Raw genomic sequence first — 23,991 nt, 5'->3', positions numbered from 1 at the left:
TGGTAAAGATAAAGATGGAATTGGATCAGAGGTTATATCCCTTTCTAACTCCTGATACGTATTTGTTCTCCAGAAATGCATAATTTACACCCCCACCCTCATGTGAAGGCATTCCTTTAAAAAAAGACTGTCAATTTGCAAGGCAAGGAATGTTTTAATATGCATATCTTTGGCCCTAAGATCAAAGAAATTGTCCACCCGTCTGAACTCTTTCAGGCAGGCTGCACCATCAGGGGCCCATTACCTGTCGTTTCTCTGCCTCAATCCACTCTCAAGTGTCTCTCCTGCAGGCTGGTTATGGACCCTGGGGGCACCTGGGGTGCATGTCTATCACCCGCACTGTCAGGAATGTGCCTGCCTTCTCCCTCAAAAGCCCTGCAGCTCCTTAGAGCCCCACACATCAGTATCGCTGGGTGGCGACAGCTGACCTGAAACCAATGCACACACACACTTACCCCACTCGGCTTCCCACACGCCTCGCTTAGCTTGCCACCGCTCCCTCACTGCCTAAAGCACACAGGTAACCTCTTAAGCACTGAAAAGACAGTCGAGGGTCTCCCCTGCACCTACTTTTCCAAGCTTAAACGGCCTGCCTGTTTCTTCTGTCACCCAAATAAAGAATAAACGTGCAGTTCCTCTACCCAGGTCTGTCCCAGATATAGGCTAGCTGAGGCTGCTCTTCACCCCTCACCACTTTCCCTGTCCTACCCAGCCCCGGGATGAATTCCAAAACCAATCTCATCCTGACTCCCTGTTTTTCTTTCAACATCCCATAATTTATTGACATTTCTGCTTCTCATTCCCCCCAGAAAAGTTCACCCTTTTAATTACAAGCATCTCAGTGGTGACTTGTGCTTATATGAAATCTTTTACTGATTTATTAATAAATGTTTATCCTTTTTGTTCTTGACAGATATACCATCGCTGTATCTTCTGGATCTCTGTACACCCAGAGCTTAATATACCTTGATTAGGTCAGAGTGCCTGGTGACTGTCTTCATTTCTCATCTCGTTAGAACAAATTTCCTCGCCCTCTTCTCATAGGCCGCCTGCCAGCGCCGCACCCACTCCCGCCCCTGCCTGCACCCCACCCACTTCCCGGAGACTCCGGATCCCACGCCCACATTCCTTAACTCCAAGGGGCAAGGAAGCTGTTGACTTCGGATCCCAAGTGGAGCAATCAGATGTTGCTGGAAAACCCCGGGCTGCAGGCTCCAGATGCACGACCCGGCCCCTCCCCCATGGACGCGTGCACTGCTCTTTGTTCTCTACCTCTAGGGTTCCCAACCTCGGAGCTGTGCCTTTCAAATACCTGGGAAACTTTTCTAGCTGATGCCTAGGCCCCTCCCAACCCAGAAATTCCCATCTAATAATCTGAGGTGCAGCCTGGGCATTGAAACGTTAAGCCTAAGAGAAATCCCGGCGCATGTATCCAGCCTCCACCATCGAATTTCCAGCCTCTAAAATCTGCAGGTCCAGAAAAAGAAGACAGGAGCGCGGCCCACGTGGCGCGCTGGGGCCACGGCCGGCCCCACCTCCGGCGCTGCCGCGGCTGTCCCGCCCTTGGACTCGGGCTCGGGCGGCGCCTGGATAAACACCTGAATCGCTCCTGAGCTCCGAGCCAAGGACGCGGGCGCCTGGGACGGACGAGGCCGGCTTCTCCGCGGGCAGCCAGGGAGAGTGTCCTGGGTGAGTTGCGGAGGTCGTTGGTCTCGGGTGTTGGCTCCCGGAGGAGGTCGCGCTGGCCGGGGTCGGGCGAGGTGGCCCTTTGGGCTGGTTTCACGCTGGGGCGCGCGCGAAGGGGAACGGGTCGCCCAGCCGCGGCCGGACCCACAGGCGAGTTGGTGAGAACGCAGCGCCTCCGGGGAGCGCACGGCTGCAGCGTCCCTGAAGCCCAGGCTCGGGTGGCTACAGCGAACGCCGACCCGAACCTCCCTCCCCACCCGGAGCGGAGGGCAGGATGCCTCCCTGGACCCTCTTCTTCGGTCCATTCTGCCCAGGTTCCCTGCTCTCTGCTGCTCAGCGCATCCACCTCCCTGGCCCTACCGTCCCCCCATCGCCCCTTTCAGCCCAGACTGTGATTGTCGGTCTGCCCACTCCTGTCGACCTGGTGCCCTCACCAGAGCAGACTTGCTGCCGCGCAATGGCCTGGGAAGCCGAGGGCACCTGTTGACTGTTAGCCGAGTTGGCGCGGTTTTGGATTGGGTAGGCCGTGAGATTAAAGACACCGAAAAGCCTTCTGCCAGATTAAATTGTACACTCTCCGTAACATTCTAGGAAAGTCTTTACAGTAGAATGAAACTTTACATTCACTCTTGTTTGTAAGTGTACTACTATAACCATATTTCATTGGTGTAGACAGGGATTATTAATTCATATGCTTAGCAGGAACACCCGTGGAAGTTCTAGCCATTAATTATTTTGCTGTCATCATGTGCCTGGCACTGTTCTAGAAAGGCCTCCATGTTATGTCTGTGCCACATTATTATGGGGACTGAGGAGCAGAGGCGGAGACATGTAAGCTGGCAGGTGCTAAAATCCAAACAGCTCCTCTTGCACCCCCTCCCCAACCCCGTGCACCCGGAAGAGGACTTTGTGCAGGGCAACGCCTACCTTTTTTTTTCTTCTAATTTGTTCAGCGGTTTCATACAAGCTAACAGTGACCACATAATGCTCCTTAATACTTTACCTGTATTAACTAGTTTAACTCTCACGGCTCCTCTGTGTGGTATTCCTATGTACCATTGGAAACTCCCTTTTTAGAGGAGGAAACTGAGGCACAAGAGATTAAATCATTTCTACCAAAGTTGCAGGGAAAATCAGTGATATATCTGGAATTCCAACCCCAACTTTAATCTCTAGACCTCATTGCCTGTGTGGGTACCCAGCAGGCACCCTAAAGTGCAAATGGGGAGAGGGGTAACTCAGGCTGACAAGCTCTTAGGAACCTAGTAAGCATCTGCCAAGACAGGGTTAATAGATGGACATATTTTAGGTCTTGCATCAAGCCAACATTGAGACAGTGGAATACTGAACCCTAGAATGTCTGGCATTAAGAGCTTTCATGTCACCCAGGTCAGTGTTGAGACATCTGGCCACTGCTGAGGTGCTGGAGCCCTGCGATGGGAAGTAGACCTCTGCCCCTCTGCATGAATTCACATAGTAACATAAAAAGGAGTGTGGTGGTCTGAAAAAGTCCCCCTGGTGTGGATTTTCCAATGTTGGCGATGCCCAGGCTGCTGTCTGAGAAGCGTGTCCCATTACTGTGTGCACAGTCTGACGCTCATCCTTGCAGATCCACAGGTACGGGCTCCATGACTGTGTATTTAAAATGAGAGTCCTATTTCGGGACACCTTCTTTTCAAGTTCTGCAGTGATCATCCAAAAGTTACTCTGTGAACGTAAATCAGAGCAAAGATGGCAGAGAGTTGAGGTCTACTTCATCCACACAGGGATGTAAATTTCTTCATTTGACCAGAATGTCCATGTTCCTTAGAGCCAGCGTTCTTGTTCTCTGGACAGCTCTGGACACATAGGCCAAACCTGCCTTAAAACAAACAATTTTGCGCCTCTGCCTGGAAAGCTACTGCTCAGTATCCCTTCCTCCCACCATCGTCATTTGGACATCCACTCAAAGGTCACTTTCCAGCAGACCTCTATTGCTTCCTCCCCCAAGCCCAATCTGAATCATCTCTCCTGTCATCCTCTCTATAGCACACTGCACTTTTCTTTATAACATTATAGCCTATAACAATGTATTTATTTGTTGAATACGTCTCTTCAACTAGATTACTTGGCTCACCTGCACAGAGATTTTGAGAGGGGATGGGGCTGCCTATCCCCTCAGCCCCACTGCCTAGATAGTCCCAGCACAGGATGGATACTCAATAAACATAACACATGAACCAACCTGGCCCACAGCAGCTAACCAGCACTGGGACCCTGGACAAGCCACATACATCTTCTGTCAGATCCTCAGTCTCACCTGTACAACAAGCCAGCCTGGGTCACGTCAACTCTTGACATTTCCTAAGGGTGTGGCCATGTGCCAAGCCCTCCAATAGGTGAATCTATCCACTCTTACTCATTAACAGTAACTAGGCTGACTTCAGCCAAACTCTAAAGTGAAGACCTGCTGTTTTTCCTTTACTCCCCTCCCATCTCCTCACACCTGTGCCTTCGTCTGAGCCTCTCAATTGAACACCCCATTCAGAGAAGCCTCCCACCCCCAGCACAGTATGCCCTCTGCTAAGTACGTCTTCTCTTCTCATCCTGGAGGAAATAAGACCTTCCCTTCTTTCTGAGCCAATCGTTAGTAAAGCATCTTCTATACTCATTCACACTAAAGTGGGAGTAACTGGTACCAGGAGGTAAGCACTAAGCTCTGTGTGAGTTTGTCTAGGCAAGGCCTTTTATTCATTCAGCAGACCTAGTGGATGCCTTCTTGGTGGGCAGCACTATGAATCTGAGAAATGCGATAACATCTGTAAAGCACTGACTATACTCCAGGCATTGTGGTCACACATGGAACATTCTCGTTTCATGTGCAAAAACACCCTATGCCACAGGACCAACATAGATGAGGAGACCAAGGCCCAAAAAGGCCAAGCGCCTCACCCCCCACCCCCAACCCACCCCCCGCGGCCGGGAGCTCACTGGTAGGCAGAGGCAGTGCAGGCCAGGAGTCCAGGCCTGGCTTTCCTCTGACCTTCGATCACACAAAGTGGTAAGTGGTGTGGAGCTGGCGGGGCGGGGACCTCGGAACCTGGGGACTGGCTATCTGGTGCTGATCACAAATCTGACGGAAAAGGTCTAGAACCTCTGGTTACTTCCTGTCAAATGCTTTCTACAAATAGGATTTCACATTTTCCTCTCAAATCTCAGATTTTAAATAGTAATGTAAAATTAAAGAAAAAGAATGCAAATGAGAAAGCACAAACATCAAAGGAGGGAAAAATAAAACCAGAGAGGTAGTAATTATGTCATAAACATTGTGATGTGGTCAAGACTTTGAACATAAAATCAGCCAACACGACTCATGATTATTATGAAGAAACGCTACCCATGAGGAATAATGAACTTACTCTTTGTGTTAAGTTTGGGTGTGGTGCTTACAGTTCCTGGTTAACACACAGTTTTGTTGTGTACTGCACATAGCAGGCATGCAGATAACGTGCTGAGCTTGGGGCCAACTAAGAAAGTTGAACAAGTATTGTCCCTGTGGCTTCCTCCTCCCCCTTTCTGAATTCAGAGTCTGCTACCAGGAGAGCTGTTTAAATCACATATCTCAGTTACTTTCATTATTTCAGAAATGGGAGCTCTGTGAAGTAAGCAACTCAGAGGAAATGGACAACTAAGTCTTCATGTGAACCTGTCTTTCTTCACAGGTGTCAGCCAGAACATGTCTTTCAACCTGCATTCATCAAAGAAACTGCTCATTTTCTTAGGAAAATCACTGTTTAGTCTTCTGGAGGCTTTGATTTTTGCCTTACTCCCAAAGCCACAGAAGAACGTTGCTGGTGAAATAGTCCTCATCACAGGTGCCGGAAGTGGAATTGGAAGGCTCTTAGCCTTGCGATTTGCCCGGCTGGGATCTGTGCTTGTTCTCTGGGATATCAATAAGAATGGGAACGAGGAAACATGTAAGATGGCTCGGGAAGCTGGGGCCACGAGAGTGCACGCCTATACCTGCGATTGCAGCCGAAAGGAAGAAGTGTATAGAGTAGCCGACCAGGTAACTCTTGCGTGTTTACTATTATGATTTGACATACATCACGTTCTTTTTCATTTGCCTTTCTCGGTGCCTATTAGCCTGTTTCCAATGTCCCTTTAATTTAAAACAGATAATGGGAGAGTGGACATCGGGATTTTTGAATTCTTACTGTATGCAAGACACTGTACTAAGTACCATGTATATATTATAACCTTATAAAGTAAAACCCATTATTATCCCCATTTCACAAGTAAGGAGAGTGAGGCTTAGGGCAGGCATGTAGCTTACCTAAGAAGCACAGCTAGTAAGCAGAAAGACTATAGCTTCCCCTTGCATCTAATGACACCTGAGTACCTGCTTCTAACATTACACTGCACTGACCGCACTGGCCCCTATTACAGTGTAAGTTAATGGGGAGATAGAGGCATCCTTCTTTGAAGATAAAGAAATTGAGATACAGAGACATGAAATAACCTGTCCAGAGGTCACAGAGCTGGTATGTGACAGAGCCAGGATTTGAATCCAGTCAGTCTGATTTTAAACTTAGACTGTGTCCACCCTACCACAGTACCCTACGTTTGAATGTGCATTACTCTTAAATAGTCATAAGAAAATCAGAATCTTTTATTCATCCTGAAGACTCAGCTACATTTGCTTCTGTGGTGTTTCTACAGATACACACATAAAACTTTCAGGAAACCAAAGCTCCGACATGCGGATGGTAAGGATTTTCTTACCATTGTAGAGGCATGTGTCTGTCCCTCACAAGGATTTTTATGTCCTCACATGGCCTTGGGTACTTCCCTCATCACTCTCCCGGGACACTTTGTCTGTGCCTCCCAGAATTGCCCGATTTATGGAGAAGGGAGGAAGCAACCAGGCCTGCCGTGAGCAGCCTGACTGCATTGTAAAGCTCCTCCATAGTTTCTGCGCCCAGCCAGGATTCCCTCGCTAAGGTTTGCAGGTCCCTGGCAGGTGAGTTTTTGACTTTCAAGTTTGTCTTTACATTTTACATCTCTGCTACCACCATCTCCAACCACAGGCTGCCCAGTATGGGCTGGAGATCCACACCCAACAAGTTTGCTCGGGTCTACACTGGGATTACTCTTCCAAGCACAGCTGATCTCACAAATTCAGCTACTTAGAAATTAGGCACCGATCACCTGGCGTGTTGACTTACACTGACTACAATTTATCTGGCCAATCTTAAGCAATAACCGGTTGATAAGCAAACAATGAAGACTGTCAGCTATGGGATAAACTAGTATGAAGCACTCTATAAATAAATACCTCCCTTTCCGTTTCCCCTGTATCTGTGATTTAGTTCTGCCCCAGGTGTTTGGCTTCAGAAATAGACAAACATGTCATATTACTCGCTTATTATTCGGTTTCTATCACTGTAGGGTCTTAGAGGGAATTACTTATGTGCTCCTCTAAATTCAGGAGAAGGAAATTACTCCCCATCCTCATAAACCCACCATGTCCACTTTTTTATTCAGGATAGAAGGAAGGTACCAGAGAATTTTTTAAGTAGCGGCCTGTAGATGAGCAATCAAAGAGAAAACTTTCAGAGTGATGTGACAGCGTTTTGTCTCTGCTGACTCTCCGATAACTTTGACAGCTTATGTCCCTAGGTCATAGCTTAGCCCTGAGTTTAGAAAGTCCATCCTTGGAGAGAAGAAAACCAGCCAGTTGATGAAAACAGGACAGGCAGATTCTAGTCTGTGCTGTGTGTTTAAAATATATACAGTCATGCACCATATAATGACATTGTGGTCAGTGATGGACCACGTACAAAATGGTGGTCCCACATTATGGGACAGATTATTACAGTATTTTTACTGTCCCAATGTTCTATGTTTAGATATGTTTAGATACACAAATACTTACCAATGCATTACAGTGGCCTTCAGTATTCAGGGTAGTAACACACTGTACAGGTGGGTACCCTAGGAGCAATAGGCCCTACCAGATGGCCTAAGATGTGTAGTAGGTGCACATCTAGGTTTGTTAAGTGCACTCTGTGATCTTCACACAGTGACCAAGTCACCTAACAAGGCAGTTCTCAGAATGTATCTTTATTGTTAAGTGATTTATGACTGTATTTTCTTTTTTCCTCCATTTATTCCCTAATCTAGCCCCTTCTCCATGTGTGTGAGGTCTTGATCTGTATCACACTTGGCTATAAAGAAAGTATTCTTATGTCCCATCACATTGATTAAAATGAAATGTCACATACAAAGCACAGAACAAAGTTAATAACCACTGAGTAGAACAGCTCTAACTAAACAGAAAGTCGCATTTCGATGATAGAATCATTTTAAAAAGAGAAAAATGGGAAAAGTGCATCGAAATTTGATCTCTGGTACACTGTAGACTCAGCAATGGAAATCAACCAAACTGTATTTATTTATTTATTTGTTTGTTTGTTTGTTTGTTTATTGAGATGCAGTCTTGCTCTGTCACCCAGGCTAGAGTGCACTGCCATGATCTCGGCTCACTGCAACCTCCACCTCCCAGGTTTAAGCAATTCTCCTGCCTCAGCCTCCCGAGTAGCTGGGACTAGAGACACGTGCCACCGTGCCTGGCTAATTTTTTGTAATTTTAGTAGAGACAGCATTTTGCCATGTTGGCTAGGCTGGTCTCGAACTCCTTCCTGTCCTCATGTGATCCATCTGCCTCGGCCTCCCAGAGTGCTGGAATTACAGGTGTGAGCCACTGCACCCAGCCCCAAACTGTATTTTTAGAGTACATAAACTCAGGATGAATTAACCAGGATAAAAACAAAAACAAAAAACATAAAACATGGGAAAATAAAACCTAGATCATATAAGGAATTACTACATTGGTGGTGTTGCTCTTCTTATTCAATTCAGGTGAAAAAAGAAGTTGGTGATGTTTCCATCCTAATCAACAATGCCGGAATCGTAACAGGCAAAAACTTCCTTGACTGTCCAGATGCACTTTTGGAAAAGACATTTGATGTGAATTTCAAATCACATTTATGGGTAATGATTATCTCTCGTCATTGTAAATGTGAAGTTACTCTGGCATTTAGATCTGTCCTCTTGCTCTTTCACAATATTATTAGCATCTAAGTAAAGCACAGACTTCTCAATTTTGGACCTGTCCTGGTCTATGCAGTTGTCCTCTCCTGATCCCACTTAATCTACAGCCCCCAGAATCTCTGCTCAGGGAAGCATCCTCGTGGTCCTACTACTATGTATTGATTAGCTGCAAACGTTAGAGAATACTCCAGGCGGCTCACATATTTTCAGTGAGATAAGGGATCATAAAACTTAAAAGTGTTGCTCCAGGCTACATAGTGGGTAACTGCACTTAGACATGACAGGGTAGCTTAGTAATTTGCCTAAGCTAGGACACTTTTGAAACTGAAATGCAGCATTATTAATGAGCAAGTGTTAATCAGCTCTGCCATGGGCAAACCAAAACCTACAGTCACCTCCGTTCGTACCCAACCAGAGAAACGGGAGGTTCCGCCGGTAGCTCTGGTTACCACCTGATGCCAGCACTAAAAGCACAGCCCTGACTTCTAAAGTTACCCACTCAATTCCAGAAGTTGCATTTTTCTGGCCTTTGCTGAGACCAGCCATCTCAGGCCTCCCCACACCACGCATGCACTTTCTTGCTGCCTCCCCGGATATATTTTTTTAAGTTTTATTTTTGTTTTATTATTTTATTTTAATTTTTTGAGACAGAGTCTCACTCTCTCTCCCAGGCTGGTGTGCAGTGGTGTGATCTCAGCTCACTGCAACCTCTGCCTCCCAGATTCAAGTGATTCTCGTGCCTCAGTCACCTGAGTAGCTGGGATTACAGGTGCGGTCCACCACACCCGACTAATTTTTTTAATAGAGACAAGGTTTCTTCAGGCTTTGACAATTGAGACAACTGTCTTGAACCCTGGCCTCAAGTGATCCTCCTGCCTCAGCCTCCCACAGTGCTGGGATTACAGGCGTGCGCCACCGCGCTGGGCCTGGCTTTGTGTTCTTTTCCTACTCTTTCTCTCTTCTTCTAGATCTTCCTTAAATGCTGGTGTTTCCCTGGCTCCCACCACCCCTCATGTCCTCTTACTCTCTTTACTTTTTCTGGGCAAGTTCCTGTACATTCTTTGAGCATCTGCACATTGCCAGGCACAAAGACAGTGACTTAATTGCTAGAGCATCCGAGAGCTACCTGAAGGCAGGGCCCTCAAAGACGGCGTCCCTGCTGAGGAGTGTCCCGACTCACGACGGCCCCCAGATTGTTCTGCTGCACTGCTTCCTTTTGCCTTGTTTTGATTTCCCACCTCTCTCTACCTGTTAATTTCTCTCTGAGACTTATTGCAATGCAGGCGAACAAGTGAGGTTTGGCCTTTATAAGAGATCCCTTTTCTCACCCCCTTGTCTTTGGATGTGATTAGTTACTCCCTTGTTGCAGAAGATGTCTTCTTCAAAAGCTCATTTCTATCTCCTTTACCTCCTTTCTCCAGGCCCCCAATCAAGGGTGAAGGTGTTGGACAGTATACAGATGTGCCCTCTTTCTAATAGATATTCTGTTCTATGAAATGGAACAAAAATAAGAAACTTATTTTAAAAAGTAGTGGTGAGTTTAAAATAAAGTCCTCTTTTAAAATGGAAGCCAACAGCTGGATGTCCTGTGAACAATGTTCAGGGTAAATTTGAAACTCAAAATCAAGCTAAAGAGAGAGAAGGCAATCTAAATCCAAAGCATCCTGTTTGTGAGGTTTGGGGTAGTGGCTGCCACAACAGAGGTTTTCCCCTACTCCTTCCATTCTTGTCTTAATATTGTGTTGTTAAAAGACAAATGTGAGCAAAAACGTAAGTCTGAATAAATTATTTTAATAGTACTGGAATTGCCATAGGGAAAAAAAAACTGATTTAACAGCCTAAATAGGTTAAAATGATTACTTTCCAGATGTTTAAGTGTTCATATCCCCATACCTTCAGATACTTTTTCAGCTGAAAAAAAAGATTTTTTAATCACATAATTATATAAACATCTGAGAAAATTTGCAATGTGACATTAAACGTTAAAAGTTTTCCTTTGTCTTCTTAGACTTATAAAGCCTTTCTACCTGCTATGATTGCTAATGACCATGGACATTTGGTTTGCATTTCAAGTTCAGCTGGATTAGTTGGAGTAAATGGGCTGGCAGGTGAGAAAAACATAGCAATTTACAATTGCAAAATTCCCTGTAACTTTAACTTGCATAATAGCTCTGAATGATTGGCATTGACTTAATACCCTAATGATAAGGGATAATAAACTAACAAGTATGGTCAGTAAGTGGTTGAGAACTTCATCATGCAGCAAAACTGCCCATCAAATAAACTTACGTGAAATTGGACCGTGCCCTTTGGAATCATTAGGTCTTATGCAGTCCCCTATGTTTGAAGGAGAGGCCTCACTGATAAACTTTTTGCACAAGTGATCAACATAACAACTGTCCCCCAAACCACACGGGCACTGTCACAGGATGGTAAGGAGGATGACCCTGTCTTCTCCTGAAGTTTTCTTTAAGTGGCCGCCCCACTGCTATGAGTTTGGATAAAGTTCCTTCACCTCAAGAAACCTAAAGTCAACTGCTTTGTTTCCCACTGGTGAAGACCTGCAGGAAGTGGGAGGCATTTTTATCTCCCTTGCAACAGCCAACTGACTTGACAGTAGCAGGAGGGGCAGAGAGGTCCTTCAAGACCATCAACCAAGGAGGCCCAGCATGGGAGCTGGCTCTAGAAGGAACAGAAAGCTTGACCTAACCTATCAGGGCATCCCCTAGAGCAAATGTCCCGGATCTTGGCTCACAAGGACTGCCAAAACTCAGCCAACAGAACTGTAGCAGCAACATTCAGATAACAGATAAGCCAGTTTACCAATTGGGTGCTTCCTAATGCTTTTGAGCAAAGTGGCATAGTTCAAGATTCACAAAACAGTCTTAGCTCCGTATGTCTATTACATGAATAGATAATAGACATTACCTATTCATTTCAGAACCACCAGTCATCCCAAATATCACCAGTGTATCCACCCTATGACCCAGGACTTCCCTTCCTCTCTCCTTCTTAGAATTTATCAGATATTATTCATACCTCTCTCATATATGTTAAGTCATGGGCCTTTGAAATCATTCAGGTGTATTTACAGCTCCTGTCAATCCTTTTCAGACAGAATATTCCTGTCCTCAGATACAAGACTCTCCCACCCACAGCTCATCTTAGAAACAAGTGTTTCTATTTCCCACCATGTGAGCCTTGACTCCCCTGCATCAGAGCCACCAGGGGTGCTAGTTTAGCATGCAGATTCCTTGGGTCATGGGCCATATCTGCTCATCAGAATCTCAGAAGTCAAGGGACTCAGTGAGCTGCAGTTATACCTGACGACTCCAGTGACTCTAGAAGCTGCTCTGGACTCCTCCTCCCACTCCCCTGTCTCTAGCCTCTGACCCACTGTCTGGACAGCACTGCGACTGGACAACCCCATGCCTCGCACTTATAAACTGGCTCTTGCCAGTTGCAGTAGCTGCACCATAACATAGCAAATTAAATATGCCTCTTCTGACTGTGAGGGACAAGGAAAGTGTTAATGCTCCCCAATGCCACTTCTTCTCCACACTTTTTTTTTTTTGAGACTGAGTTTTGCTCTTGTTGCCCAGGCTGGAGTGCAATGGCGTGATCTCGGCTCACCACAACCTCTGCCTCATAGGTTCAAGTGATTCTCCTGCCTCAGCCTCCCAAATAGCTGGGATTGCAGGCGTGCACCGCCATGCCCGGCTAATTTTATATTTTTAGTAGAGACAGGGTTTCTCCATGTTGGTTAGTCTGGTCTCGAACTCCCGACCTCAGGTGATCCGCCTGCCTTGGCCTCCCAAAGTGCTGGAATTACAGGCGTGAGCCACAGCACCCCACCTCTTCTCCAAACTTTTTCACTTAGTCAACTGCATAGTCAGATGTTTTGTTAAAACAAGTATGATTAAAGACTGAAAGCTAGGAGGCCGGGTGCGGTGGCTCACGCCTGTAATCCCAGAACTTTGAGAGGCCAAGGCGGGCAGAACATGAGGTCAGGAGTTCAAGACCAGCCTGAGCAACATGCTGAAACCCCGTCTCTACTAAAAATACAAAAATTAGCCAGGTGTAGTGGCGCATGCCTGTAATCTTAGCTACTCAGGAGGCTGAGGCAGGAGAATTGCTTGAACCCGGCAGAGGTTGCAGTGAGCTGAGATCATGCCATTGAACTCCAGCCTGGGTGACAGAGTGAGACTCGTTTAAAAAAAAAAAAGAGACAGAAAACTCAAAATGGACACAAATGCCACAAATGCCACTTTCCACTGGTCCCTCTGCCCCCACCCTACATTTTCAAGGTATTTAAGAGGTGGAAGTTGAAGCTACCGAATCGTTTGTTTTTTTTTCTGGAAGTGAAAGAAAGAGTTATAGTTGGAAGAAAACTTGATCTGAGAACCACAACCCATGCTGGCCTCTCTTACCTAGATTCCTACGTCAGTCAGCATTTCATTTCTTTTTTTGAATGTCTTCATGCCCCAGTGGGATTGCAATGTTTTGAGACGGGGCCCCATGTAAGAACTAGCACAGGGGCTGGCAATGCATTGACTTGTAAGTGAGGCCACGTGACCCGAGGCAGGATCTCCACCCTTCTTGTGCTGGAGTCCACTTGGTCATTGTCAACTGACACTGACCTTCACTTAACCATGTCCCTTCCCACTCCCTGCTCATTTCTTCCAGTGGGAGTAGACCCACATTACACAAAAGGAGAACTCTGAAATAGTTGTCTCATTTTCTGCTGCTGTTAGCGTTACGGGTAAACCTTAATGTAATGCAATTTTAAAACATTGGAATATACATTATCATGCTTTGTCTTTTTCAGATTATTGTGCAAGTAAATTTGCAGCCTTTGGGTTTGCTGAATCTGTATTTGTAGAAACATTTGTCCAAAAACAAAAGGGGATCAAAACCACGATTGTGTGCCCATTTTTTATAAAAACTGGAATGTTTGAAGGTTGTACCACAGGGTAAGTACGCCCTTTGATTGCAAAGAATCTACACTCTTAAAAATGAGTTGCTATCTCTTTTATTTTGTTCTGTTTTTTAAAGTTGTTTAAAAGGTATTTGTCTGCGATTCAGTATGATTTATAAATGGTTTTAGAATTCTGTCTTTCTTCGTATGTGTCTGTGTGAAGGATACCAATTTGAATGGGAATGGTTTATCAAGGCAGTATCTCTCTGGTCGCCCCCAGGCCCTGGATCTGCTCCTCCATCTCCCAGGCTCTCCTGTCCACATCCCCTTCCTGCCATCCAATCTCATTCTCTCCCCTCTCTGATTCCAGAAGGACTAGAAATCATTGAAGAGACACTGTCTTGGTCATATAAAAGGCGCTGCCATAATGGAATATCATACACTAGGTGGCTTAAACCACAAAAATGCCTTTCTCACAGTTCTGGAGGCTAGAAGTCCAAGATCAAGGTGCTGACAGGCTCTTCTCAGACAGGCACTAATCCCATTCATGAGGGCTCCACCCTGGTGACCTAGTTACACCTCAAAGACCCCACCTCCAAATGCCATCACATTGGGAATTTAGGCTTTAACATGTGAGTTTTGTGGGGGACACAAATACCCGGTCCATAGCAGTCACAGATGCCCAATTCTGTATCTCATGGAGACTACAGGCAATGTGTTTTCAACAACTTACCTTACAAATGTTTGGAACATTTGTTTAATATGATTTCACATATATGTATATTGCTTTATCAGGGTACTAATGAGAATCATCCTCTTTCAGCTCATATTTTAGTTATGTTATTACTTACTGCACTGACACATTGACAATAAGGGAGTAAATATAAAAACAGATGAAATTTGAAAAGGAAATAAGTGATAATGTCTTACAACCTTTTATCCTTAATTTGAAAAGTTGTCTTCATTAATTTGTGAATTTGGCCTTTGTGGGTTTTTTTAAATTGTCGTTGTTTTATATCCTAGCTGTCCTTCTCTGTTGCCAATTCTGGAACCAGAATATGCAGTTGGAAAAATCGTAGACGCTATTCTACAAGAAAAAATGTACTTGTATATGCCAAAGCTGTTATACTTCATTATGTTTTTAAAAAGGTAATTACTTCAGCTTCTGTTACTTCCCTAACATGCCTGTCTACCATTTACTCCACATCCCACCAGGATAAGCCACCTTAAAAATTCCTGATAAAGCTGGGTGCGGTGGCTCACGCCTGTAATCCCAGCACTTTGGGAGACTGAGGTGGGCAGATCACCTGAGGTCAGGAGTTCGAGATCAGCCTGGCCAACATGGTGAAACCCCGTCTCTACTAAAAATACAAAAATTGGCCGGATGTGGTGACGCACACCAGTAATCCCAGCTACCCGGGGAGCTGAGGCACAAAAATCACTTGAACCCGGGAGGCAGAGGTTACAGTGAGCTGAGATCGCACCACTGCACTTCAGTCTGGTTGGCAGAGCAAGACTCCCTTAAAAAAAACAAAACTGATAAATTAAAATTCATTAATTTACTTCTACCAAGTCCTGTTAATCCCATCATTGGGCCCATTGTAGAAACAATCCCAAATTTACATAGTTGCAGTGCCCCCCATGAGTCAAGAAAATGGGATCCAACCCTTCAGGAAGTAGGTTGCCACGTTAGTATCAAATTATTCTGAAAAAGAAGTGGATGTACTGACAGATGGAGAGATTAAAATGACTTTTTAGGAGAGATTTTCCTGTGCTCATGATAAAATGATCCTATGAGAATAGATATTGTGTCCATGCCTCCTCAAGTACAGGGCCCCAAAGTCAAGGCCAGATAGTAAGCCAAGTGCTACAGGAATTTGTGGTATGGGTACAACTGGCAATATATAATAAATTTTAGCTCTAGGTGGGTGAAAGAATTTGAGGGAAAAACCTTAAAAGCAAACTACCTCTTAAAAGCACAAGAAAGGGCTGGGAGCAGCGGCTCACATTTGCAATCCCAACACTTTGGGAGTCCAAGGTGAGAGGCTTGCTTGAGGCCAGGAATTTGGGACTAGCCAGGTAACATAGAAAACCTCATCTCTACAAAAATAATAAACAAATAAGCCAGGCATGGTGGTGCATGCCTGTAGTCCCAGCTACTTGAGAGGCTGAGGCAGGAGAACTGCCTGAGCCCAGGAATTTAAGGGCTGGTGCACACTTGTAGTCCCAGCTAGTCAGGAGGCTGAGGCAGGAGGATTGCTTGAACCCTGGAGTTTGAGGCTGCCGTGAGCTATGATGAGACCACTGCACTCCGTCTTGAGCAACAGAGTGAGACCCTGTGTCTTAAAAAATAAAGAAGCACAAAAAGCATTCTTGCACACCCTTCCCTGCTCTTCATAAAGTTTCAGTGCTGAAATTCATAGGCACTAAATGAACATTTGACCCAGTTACAAGGATAGTCGTGCTGAACCGCTGATTCCTGCTGTCTGAATCCATTTTCTAAACTGTAATGGGTCATTTAATTAAATATTTCCTCACCGGGCTTTCTGCTGTGTGAGGAAGCACCTTGAGTTGAAATCTGTCTAGTTTGAACTTTCTGTCATTGGTTGGTGCTTCTCCCCGAGCTCCACATGCAATTCCATCAGTCTTGCCGATAACAATTCCTCAGTTATTTGCAAATAGATACTATACCTCACATCCACCACATGGCCAGCAGCCATTGCCCATCCTGCGCACAGAAATTTCTTATCTCATTAGCTAATTATATCTACTTTGTGCAACGAACCAAATGTCGTTCTTGCATCCTATCATTTTTCCAGGCTTCATCTGGCGTGGGAGGAATTTGAATGCCTGGCTGAGGCTGTGTGGGGCAGAGCAAAGGGTCTTTGACAAGCAGTTTGAGATCCAGGCTTATGATCCCACTATTTACTAAGTCTGTGACTCTGAGCACGCCCTTTATTCTCCAGGTCTTGGCTTCCTCATTTACAATGTAGAGACAATGTTTGTCATAGCTTATAGATTTGTGTAAGGCGCTGTTTATTGAGTAGGGCATGCATTCACAACACGCTAAGTTCCTCTTGCCTAAAGCAGATTATAGTATAGTAATGCCAATGGTAAGAAAATGGAACTTAATTTTTCTACTTCAAATAACTGTGGAGATTATGTTTAATGTTATGACATACTAGTTATGGGACACGTTTTGAGAGAGGGCTAGATAGCTGCTGAGTAAGCTAAAGGCAACGTGAAGAAGCTCAGTAAAGGCAGTCACATCAAGCACTCCACCAAACATTCAGCAAACATTCAGAGAGTGCTGTGTGTGTCATGAATCACCACCATCCAAGGATCTGGGGTCAGGGTTACAGCAAAGAACAAGACAGACAGTAGTCCCTGCTCATGTGGAAATCACTTCCTGTGGGGTGAGGGCCCAGAAAAGAAACAAACAAGTAAAGTCGGCCGGGCGCAGTGGCTCAGCCTGTAATCCCAGCACTTTGGGAGGCCAAGGCAGGCGGATCATGAGGTCAAGAGATCAAGACCATCCTGGCCAACATGGTGAAACCCCGTCTCTACTAAAAATAGAAAAATTAGCTGGGCGTGATGGCGCACGCCTGTCGTTCCAGCTACTCGGGAGGCTGAGGCAGGAGAATCGCTTGAACCCAAGAGGCGGAGGTTGCAGTGAGCCGAGATCTTGCCACTGCACTCCATCCAGCCTGGCAATAGAGTGAGACTCCATCTCAAAAAAAAAAAAAATAAGGTAAAAGAAAAGATCATAAGTGCTCTGAAGAAATACAAAGCAGGAAAAGGGGAAAAAGGAAATCCCACAGTGGGAGGTAGACTGGTGCAAGTTGAGATTTACTTTTTTTAAAATTTTGCTTATTTAATATTTTTTGGAGACAGGGTCTTGCTCTGTCACCCAGGCTAGAGTGTGATCATAGCCCATAGTAGCCTCAAACTCCGAGGCTCAAGCCACCCTCCCATCTCAGCCTCCCAAATAGCTGGGACTACAGTTGTGCACCATTATATGCAGCTAATTTATTTTTATTTTTTTAGAAATGGGTCTCAAATTCCTGGCCTCAAGCAATCCTCCCACCTCACCCTCCCAAAACGCTGGTTTTAAAAGCATGAGCCACCACACTTCGGCGAGATTTAATTTTAGGAATGGTGTTTGGTGGGTGGAGAGGGGTCTCATAAAGGAGGTAGTACTTGACCAGAGACTTGAAGCTGTGGAGGGGATGAACCACCTGGAGATCTTGGGGTGCCCAAACAGGGGGACAGGGAGCATGGGGTCCTTTCCTTTACCCGCACCTTAGGATGAGTCTCAGGTTTCCTGTGCCTGCTTTGTTTCCTTGCTCTGCAGTACTGAATGCTAAGGTCAGTGGAGCAGAGTGTTCTGTTGAAATGAGGGTCATGTGTATATGGTGGGCTTGCAGAAGAGCAAGTGGGGATGGAGAATAGATAAACAGTGTTAGTTCGGTCTTGCCCAAGGTTTGAGGAGCTACTGCATCTCGTCCTCACAGTAGTCCCAGAAAGGCAATTTGATGACCTCATTTTACAGTTGAGGAAACTGAGGGCTTCGAACTGAGTCAGTTGCCTAAGCTGGCATAGCAAATGACAGAGCTAGGATTCCAGCCAGGCTCATCTGCCCACAAAGCCCATGCCTACACCACAAGACTTCACTGCTTCCTCTGTGTCATTGTAAAGTGGAGTGACGCTTTGGAAATCGAAATGAGAAGTGAATTGAATAACTGAAGCAAAGCCACAGGACCTGCCAAGGCCCTGGGCAAGCATCCTCCAATACAGTGAGCAAGGCCCAGTGACCCTGAGGCGGGTAGCGCTCAGGCAGAATAGTGGATGCATGAGTGAATGATTTCATCTCAGCAAGAAGTGACACTGCTTTTCAGCAGAGCCGGTAAAGATGCTACCGTGAATGATAACCAAGAACTTTTATTCTTGTGTTCTCTTTAGCTTTTTGCCCCTCAAGACAGGACTGCTTATAGCTGACTATTTGGGCATCCTTCATGCAATGAATGGCTTTGTTGACCGAAAGAAGAAGCTCTAAAGACCAATTCTGTGGCTGATGTCATCTGACACACAATGTTACATAATACATACTTCAATGAAGAAACGTATTTTTGTCTGACAGTGGAATGTATCTGGAGACCACAAGTACCATTCCTACTCTGTTACCTGGACTAGAATTTTCAACCAATGCGTTTGAAAATCATGTTGCTATCACCTTTTTGGTTGAGTTTTGGTTTTTTCTTTTTCTATTTTTATTTTCCAAAATGAAGACAGTCCATTTTTGTCATTTCTGTTTATACAGATGTAAGAAAGTAATATGCCTGTCCACAAGCTGCCCTGAACTTTGGTGGTTGGGGAGGTGGTTCGAATGGAGCCGGTGGCTGTGGTTGACCTGCCTTAGGGAGCAGGGCTGAGAGGCAAAGAGGACATCTAGGTATCTAGCTGGAACAACCTCTCTGCCTAGGACACACAGCTCTGAATTCCCACCCCTTTGCTCTCCACTCTGGCCTTTTTGAACCTGTAACCACCTAATGTAGAAAAGGCCTGCCTCCAATCCCCTTCTTTCCAAAACAGCTACACAAATGCTTACTTCTGAATGCACTGGATACTCAGACCAAGTGCCAGTCTGGCTAAAGGCCCGTCAAGCACCACTGTGGCCGAGAGCCTTGCTGGGCATTGCCTGAACGCCCCTCATAGGCAGCGATCCTGGACCGAGCTCTTAAATAGAATCACTTTTGTTTCCTAGAAGAGACCAAAGAATAGTTGCTTCTTACTTTGAAGATGAAATTCTACTAAGTTAGGTTTTTTGCTATCTATTGATCCAAAAAATATATTCATGCAATTAGTTTTAAGTGTTTAACTTTGTACTTCAAGTTGGGATTTAGGTTGAGGCATTTTTCTGCAGAATGGGCAATTTTATGCATTTATATTCATCAGTGCTGCCCTCACTTCGGATCTATTGTATTATTACAGTTTAATCAACTGGCAAAGTGCTTTCATGCTTTGGAGATTAACTATAAAAGCAAGATTAAGAAAAATATGTTAATTACCATATCCCTGGAACTCCTTCCCAGGCTGGCAGGGGCAGCCTTGCAAGAGAAACAGCAGCCTTTGTCTCTTCCCTCTTGTGGGGAGCAAGGAAGGGATGAGCAGTACCTTGGGAGACCCTGTAAGAGTCTAAAGAATTGAGAGTTTGACTATATTGGGGTAAAATGCTGTCATCAGGGCAGCAGTCCCAAGGAGTGTAAAGTCTAATACACCATGGTCTGATTTGTCTTGAGTCACCTGCACGAACCTGACAGCCCTGTCCTGTATTTTTCTTTCCATTCAGAAAGGCTTTTTAAAAAAACAAACTTGTTTTATGATAATATTATAACAATCATAACTAACATTTACTGTGCCTGGCAGTATTACACATATATCAAATTAAGTATTTGACAAACATTATTTCATTAAACAAGACTGTTGTTGATCGTTACTCAAAGAATGATGAAGGTGTTTGGTGTATGCCAAAGAATAAAGGTGTTTTATTTCACAGAGTGACATCTTACTCAACTGCAGATGTGTACTGAGAGGATCAAAGGCCCTCTTAGACTAACCCACTGATGTTCTAAATCCTTGGTTAACAAGGTTAATTAAGAGAGCACAATATTGCTCAGTATTACAATTCCAGAAGCTTATCTTCGAGGGTCCTGTCTATTTAGCTGAAGAATAAAGCTCAGACTCTTTGGGGATTCAGTACAGCAAAGGTCCAGGAGCACTGTAGGATCCCCGACATCATAACAGCATTAATAGCAATTGTTTCTAATTGGAATGCATCTTGGCTGGACTGCAACAAAGGCCTGAAATTCAATTGTGGTTTTACAATACCCATAAAATTGTCTAAACAAATTCAGATTTACTTGAGACGCTTCTATGAGAAGAGACCACATGTAAATTAGAGGATTCTAGAGGGCACTAAATAACAAGGTGATTTAATGCCCTGGGGAGGGAGGAGTGCTCTTGGTATGTGTGTCATGCCCGTTTCCATCCGATATTTAGTCCTAATGAAGCCATGACCAAGAGCCCAACACCTAAGCAAGCCTGAAGAAATGGAGGACTACAGGGCCAGGGCAGTGCCCCATGCCCGAGCATTCTGTGCTGCAGGAGGATCTTCCAGCATCTTGAACTCACCGAGCCGCTCCAAAGCAGAGAAGAGTTCTTGCTGCAAGGAGGAATTTGGTTGGGTAAAAATGCGTGCCATGCACTGTGTGTGTGTGTGTATGTGTGTGTGTGTGTGTGTGTGTGTGTGTGTGGTTTTACATTGTGATGCTGTCTTAGTCCATTGGGACCACCATAACAAAATGCCACAGACTGGGTACTTTAAACAACAGAAATTTATTTCTCAGAATTCTGGAGGCTGGGAGTCCAAGATCAGGCTGCCAGCTGATTCATTGTCTGGTGAGGGCTCTCTTGCTGGCTTGTGGACAGACGACTTCTTGACGTGTCCTCACAGAGCCTTTCCTTGGTGTGTGTGGAGAGAGAGAGAAGGACCTATTTCTCCTTCTTCTAAGGACACCGGTTCCATCCTAAGGGTTCTCTTGACCTCATCACCTCCCAAAGTCCCATACCATCAAAGCACCAAATGCATTTTGGGGTAACACAGACATGCAGTCCATAACAGATGCCAAGATAGAAAAAGAAAGCAAACCACAAATGACGTTTACACTCCTCCGAGTCCTCACGCCGAGATGATCACAGTTCATCAGATGAAATCACTTAGAATCTTGGAGGCAGAGTGAATTGAGAATGCCTAAAAGAAACTAATTCCAACCTCCAAGTGTCAGCACTTGAGAATAACAGGACTGAGAGTCTGAGCTGCCAGACAAAAACTGTTGTGAAGCCAGACGCACCACGCAGAGCTGCTCTGGGAAGAGCATGTCTGGTACCAGACACCCTCAACGTTCCAGGCTCGTGAACCATGTTGGGCTCATCCAAGCTTCCTCAGCTCACGTCCCCGCCAGCCTGCTGAGTGATTTCTCTTTGTTGTCAATGACCAAGCCTCAACTGGGACATTGAGGAGGGCCTCTGGTCTGGATTCTTTCTTTTTTATTTTTTTTCTAATAACATTGCTACCATATTGGAAACCAAACCAATAGCAAGTGCATCAGCCATGGGAGCTCATCCCTTGGGGAGGCTGCCTGTGGGGTGCCGATGGAGAAGGCACTGTTGTCCATGCCCATACAGTATTTGTGATCTGAATATCCCTCCTGGGCATCAGCACAACTGAGCGGCGGGATGCAGCTGGCATCACACAGCTCATCTCAGTGCCACCGTTATTGCTTCAATGCCTAGGACTTCATTGGCGCCCCTCCTATTTGTCTCTACCACTGGGTTTTACAAAGGCTAGCAATGGAATCACACCAGCACTCCATGCAAAGCCAGGTTTTGTGTGTCTGCCTGGTTCCTTCTCCCCTTCCTCCGTCGTATATTTCCTTTCCACTTAGAAACGCTTTTTAAAAAATACTTGTTTTATGATAATATTGTAACAATCACAGCTAATAGGTACTGTGCCATTGTGGCCATTCAGACCCTTCTCAAGCCCTCCAGAACACCGGCACCTACTCTTCTAAGGGATCAATCTCTTCTACCTCACCAAGAAAACTGAAGCTAAAACAAAACAAAAAAAACCCAGATCCCCAAACCAGTACCTTTATAGGTGTTGATTTCTACCTGCTCCTTCTTTATCTCAGCCTCAGAGGAAGCAGGGAGCCTGCACAAGGCTGATGGTGCAGCCAGCGCCCTCCCCTCAGTGCCTTCCAGGGCTTCAATGGAGGTTCCCTCTCTCACATTTCAACTTCTACACGAAGAGCTGCTCCCTGTATCCTATAAACACATAGAGACCAAGTGATACTTAAAAATAAAAATAAGTAGGATTTACAAAAACCTTTACCCCACTATGACAGCAACTCTTTCACTTCTTTATTACTGATACCATTTAACATGCAGCCCAGGGCTGGGAGCAGGGCTCACGCATGTAATCCCAGCTCTTTGGGAGGCCAAAGCAGGTGGATCTCTTGAGGCCAGGAATTCGAGACCAGTCTGGGCAACATAGCAAGACCCCGCCTCTACAAAAAATGTAAAGATGAGCCAGATGTGATGGTGCACACTTGTAGTCCCAGTTACTCAGGAGGCTAAGGTAGGAGGACTGCTGGAGCCCAAAAGTTCAAGCTGCAGTGAGCTATGATGACACCACTGTACCCCAAGCTGGGTTACAGAGTGAGACCTTGCCTCTAAAAAAATAAATTAAATAAAAAATAAATAAAACGCAGCCCCGGGTAATTTGTCCATCTCTTTGATTCACATTGGCTCCTAAACCACCCAGCTTTCATGTCCACCATGTCACGGTGATTTTTATGAAAAGATCCCCAGGGATTTCATTCCTCATCAGTTTATTTCTCATAACTGACGTTATTAATCGCTCAACCAGGTGGTCCTGCTGACACCTCTCTTCTGCTGTTCACTCCTTAAATTGTTTGCGTTCTTCAAGATTCTATCCTTGGATTTCTCTCACTTTGTAGATTCCTTCTGAGGACTCTTAACCATGCCCATTGCTCCTTCACACCATCCAAGCCAGAAACCCCGTCGTAATGCTCTACTTTTACTTTATCTGTCACCTCCTCATCCATTTAGTAACTAAATCCAGTCTGCCCTACCTCTTGACCTCTTTAGCATGGTTTCCTCACCATCTCCACCGCTATTGCCTTAGTTCAGGCTCTCACGGTCAGCTCCCTGCTGGGGCAATAGTTTCCTGGCCACTCTTTCTGCATCAGGCTTGCTTACTCTGTCAGCAATGATTTCATTCAGCAAGGGTAACTGAAAACCCCAGTGCAATAAGGGCTGAAGAAAGCAGAAATGTATTTCTCCTTGATGTTTAAAAGCCTTCAAGTAGCCACTGAAGGCTGGTAGGGTGCTGCACAGTGTCAGGGACCCCAGCTCCTTCTCTGCCTTTGCTCAGCTATGCAGGCTCACGTCCTGAACATCACTGATGAGTATGGTCTACAGTGATCACTGAAACCTCAGCCGTTATGCTCACAGTCTAGCCCACAAGAATCCAGAGGGCAGAAGGCACCCCTGCACCCTTTCGGGACAATCCGTGGGCATTGCACACCCCAAAACACCACATCCTATTGGTCAGAATTCATCACATGACTAAAGCAGTCTGCAAAGGATGCTGAGAAATAAGGTCTTTATTTTGCCTCACCCTGAGCCACCTAAACACCAGGGGTCCTATT

General features: G+C 45.3%; 1 protein-coding gene across 1 annotated transcript; it reads left to right on the top strand.

Moving 5' to 3' along the window:
• The first annotated feature begins 1,571 nt into the window (after nucleotides 1-1,571).
• SDR16C5 (short chain dehydrogenase/reductase family 16C member 5) lies at nucleotides 1,572-20,252 on the top strand. The gene is made up of 7 exons (XM_012463753.3): nucleotides 1,572-1,689; nucleotides 5,388-5,734; nucleotides 8,590-8,721; nucleotides 10,790-10,889; nucleotides 13,610-13,754; nucleotides 14,723-14,848; nucleotides 18,662-20,252. Exons 2-7 carry the CDS (start codon nucleotides 5,402-5,404, stop codon nucleotides 18,753-18,755), a joined length of 930 nt encoding a protein of 309 aa, XP_012319176.2. The 5' UTR covers nucleotides 1,572-1,689; nucleotides 5,388-5,401; the 3' UTR covers nucleotides 18,756-20,252.
• The last annotated feature ends 3,739 nt before the right edge of the window (nucleotides 20,253-23,991 follow it).

The sequence above is a fragment of the Aotus nancymaae genome, unplaced genomic scaffold (genome assembly GCF_030222135.1).
Source record: "Aotus nancymaae isolate 86718 unplaced genomic scaffold, 86718_ANA_hifiasm-v0.15.2.pri h1tg000036l, whole genome shotgun sequence".
Classification (NCBI taxonomy): Eukaryota; Metazoa; Chordata; class Mammalia; order Primates; family Aotidae; genus Aotus; species Aotus nancymaae.
This window is presented reverse-complemented; position numbering and strand designations above follow the sequence as displayed.

Coding starts and splice junctions, on each gene's coding strand:
- SDR16C5 (XM_012463753.3), top strand. CDS start 5,402: ATGTCTTTCAACCTGCATTCATCAAAGAAACTGCTCATTTTCTTAGGA. Junction 5,735..8,589: donor TGTATAGAGTAGCCGACCAG/GTAACTCTTGCG, acceptor TATTCAATTCAG/GTGAAAAAAGAAGTTGGTGA. Junction 14,849..18,661: donor TTCATTATGTTTTTAAAAAG/GTAATTACTTCA, acceptor TGTTCTCTTTAG/CTTTTTGCCCCTCAAGACAG.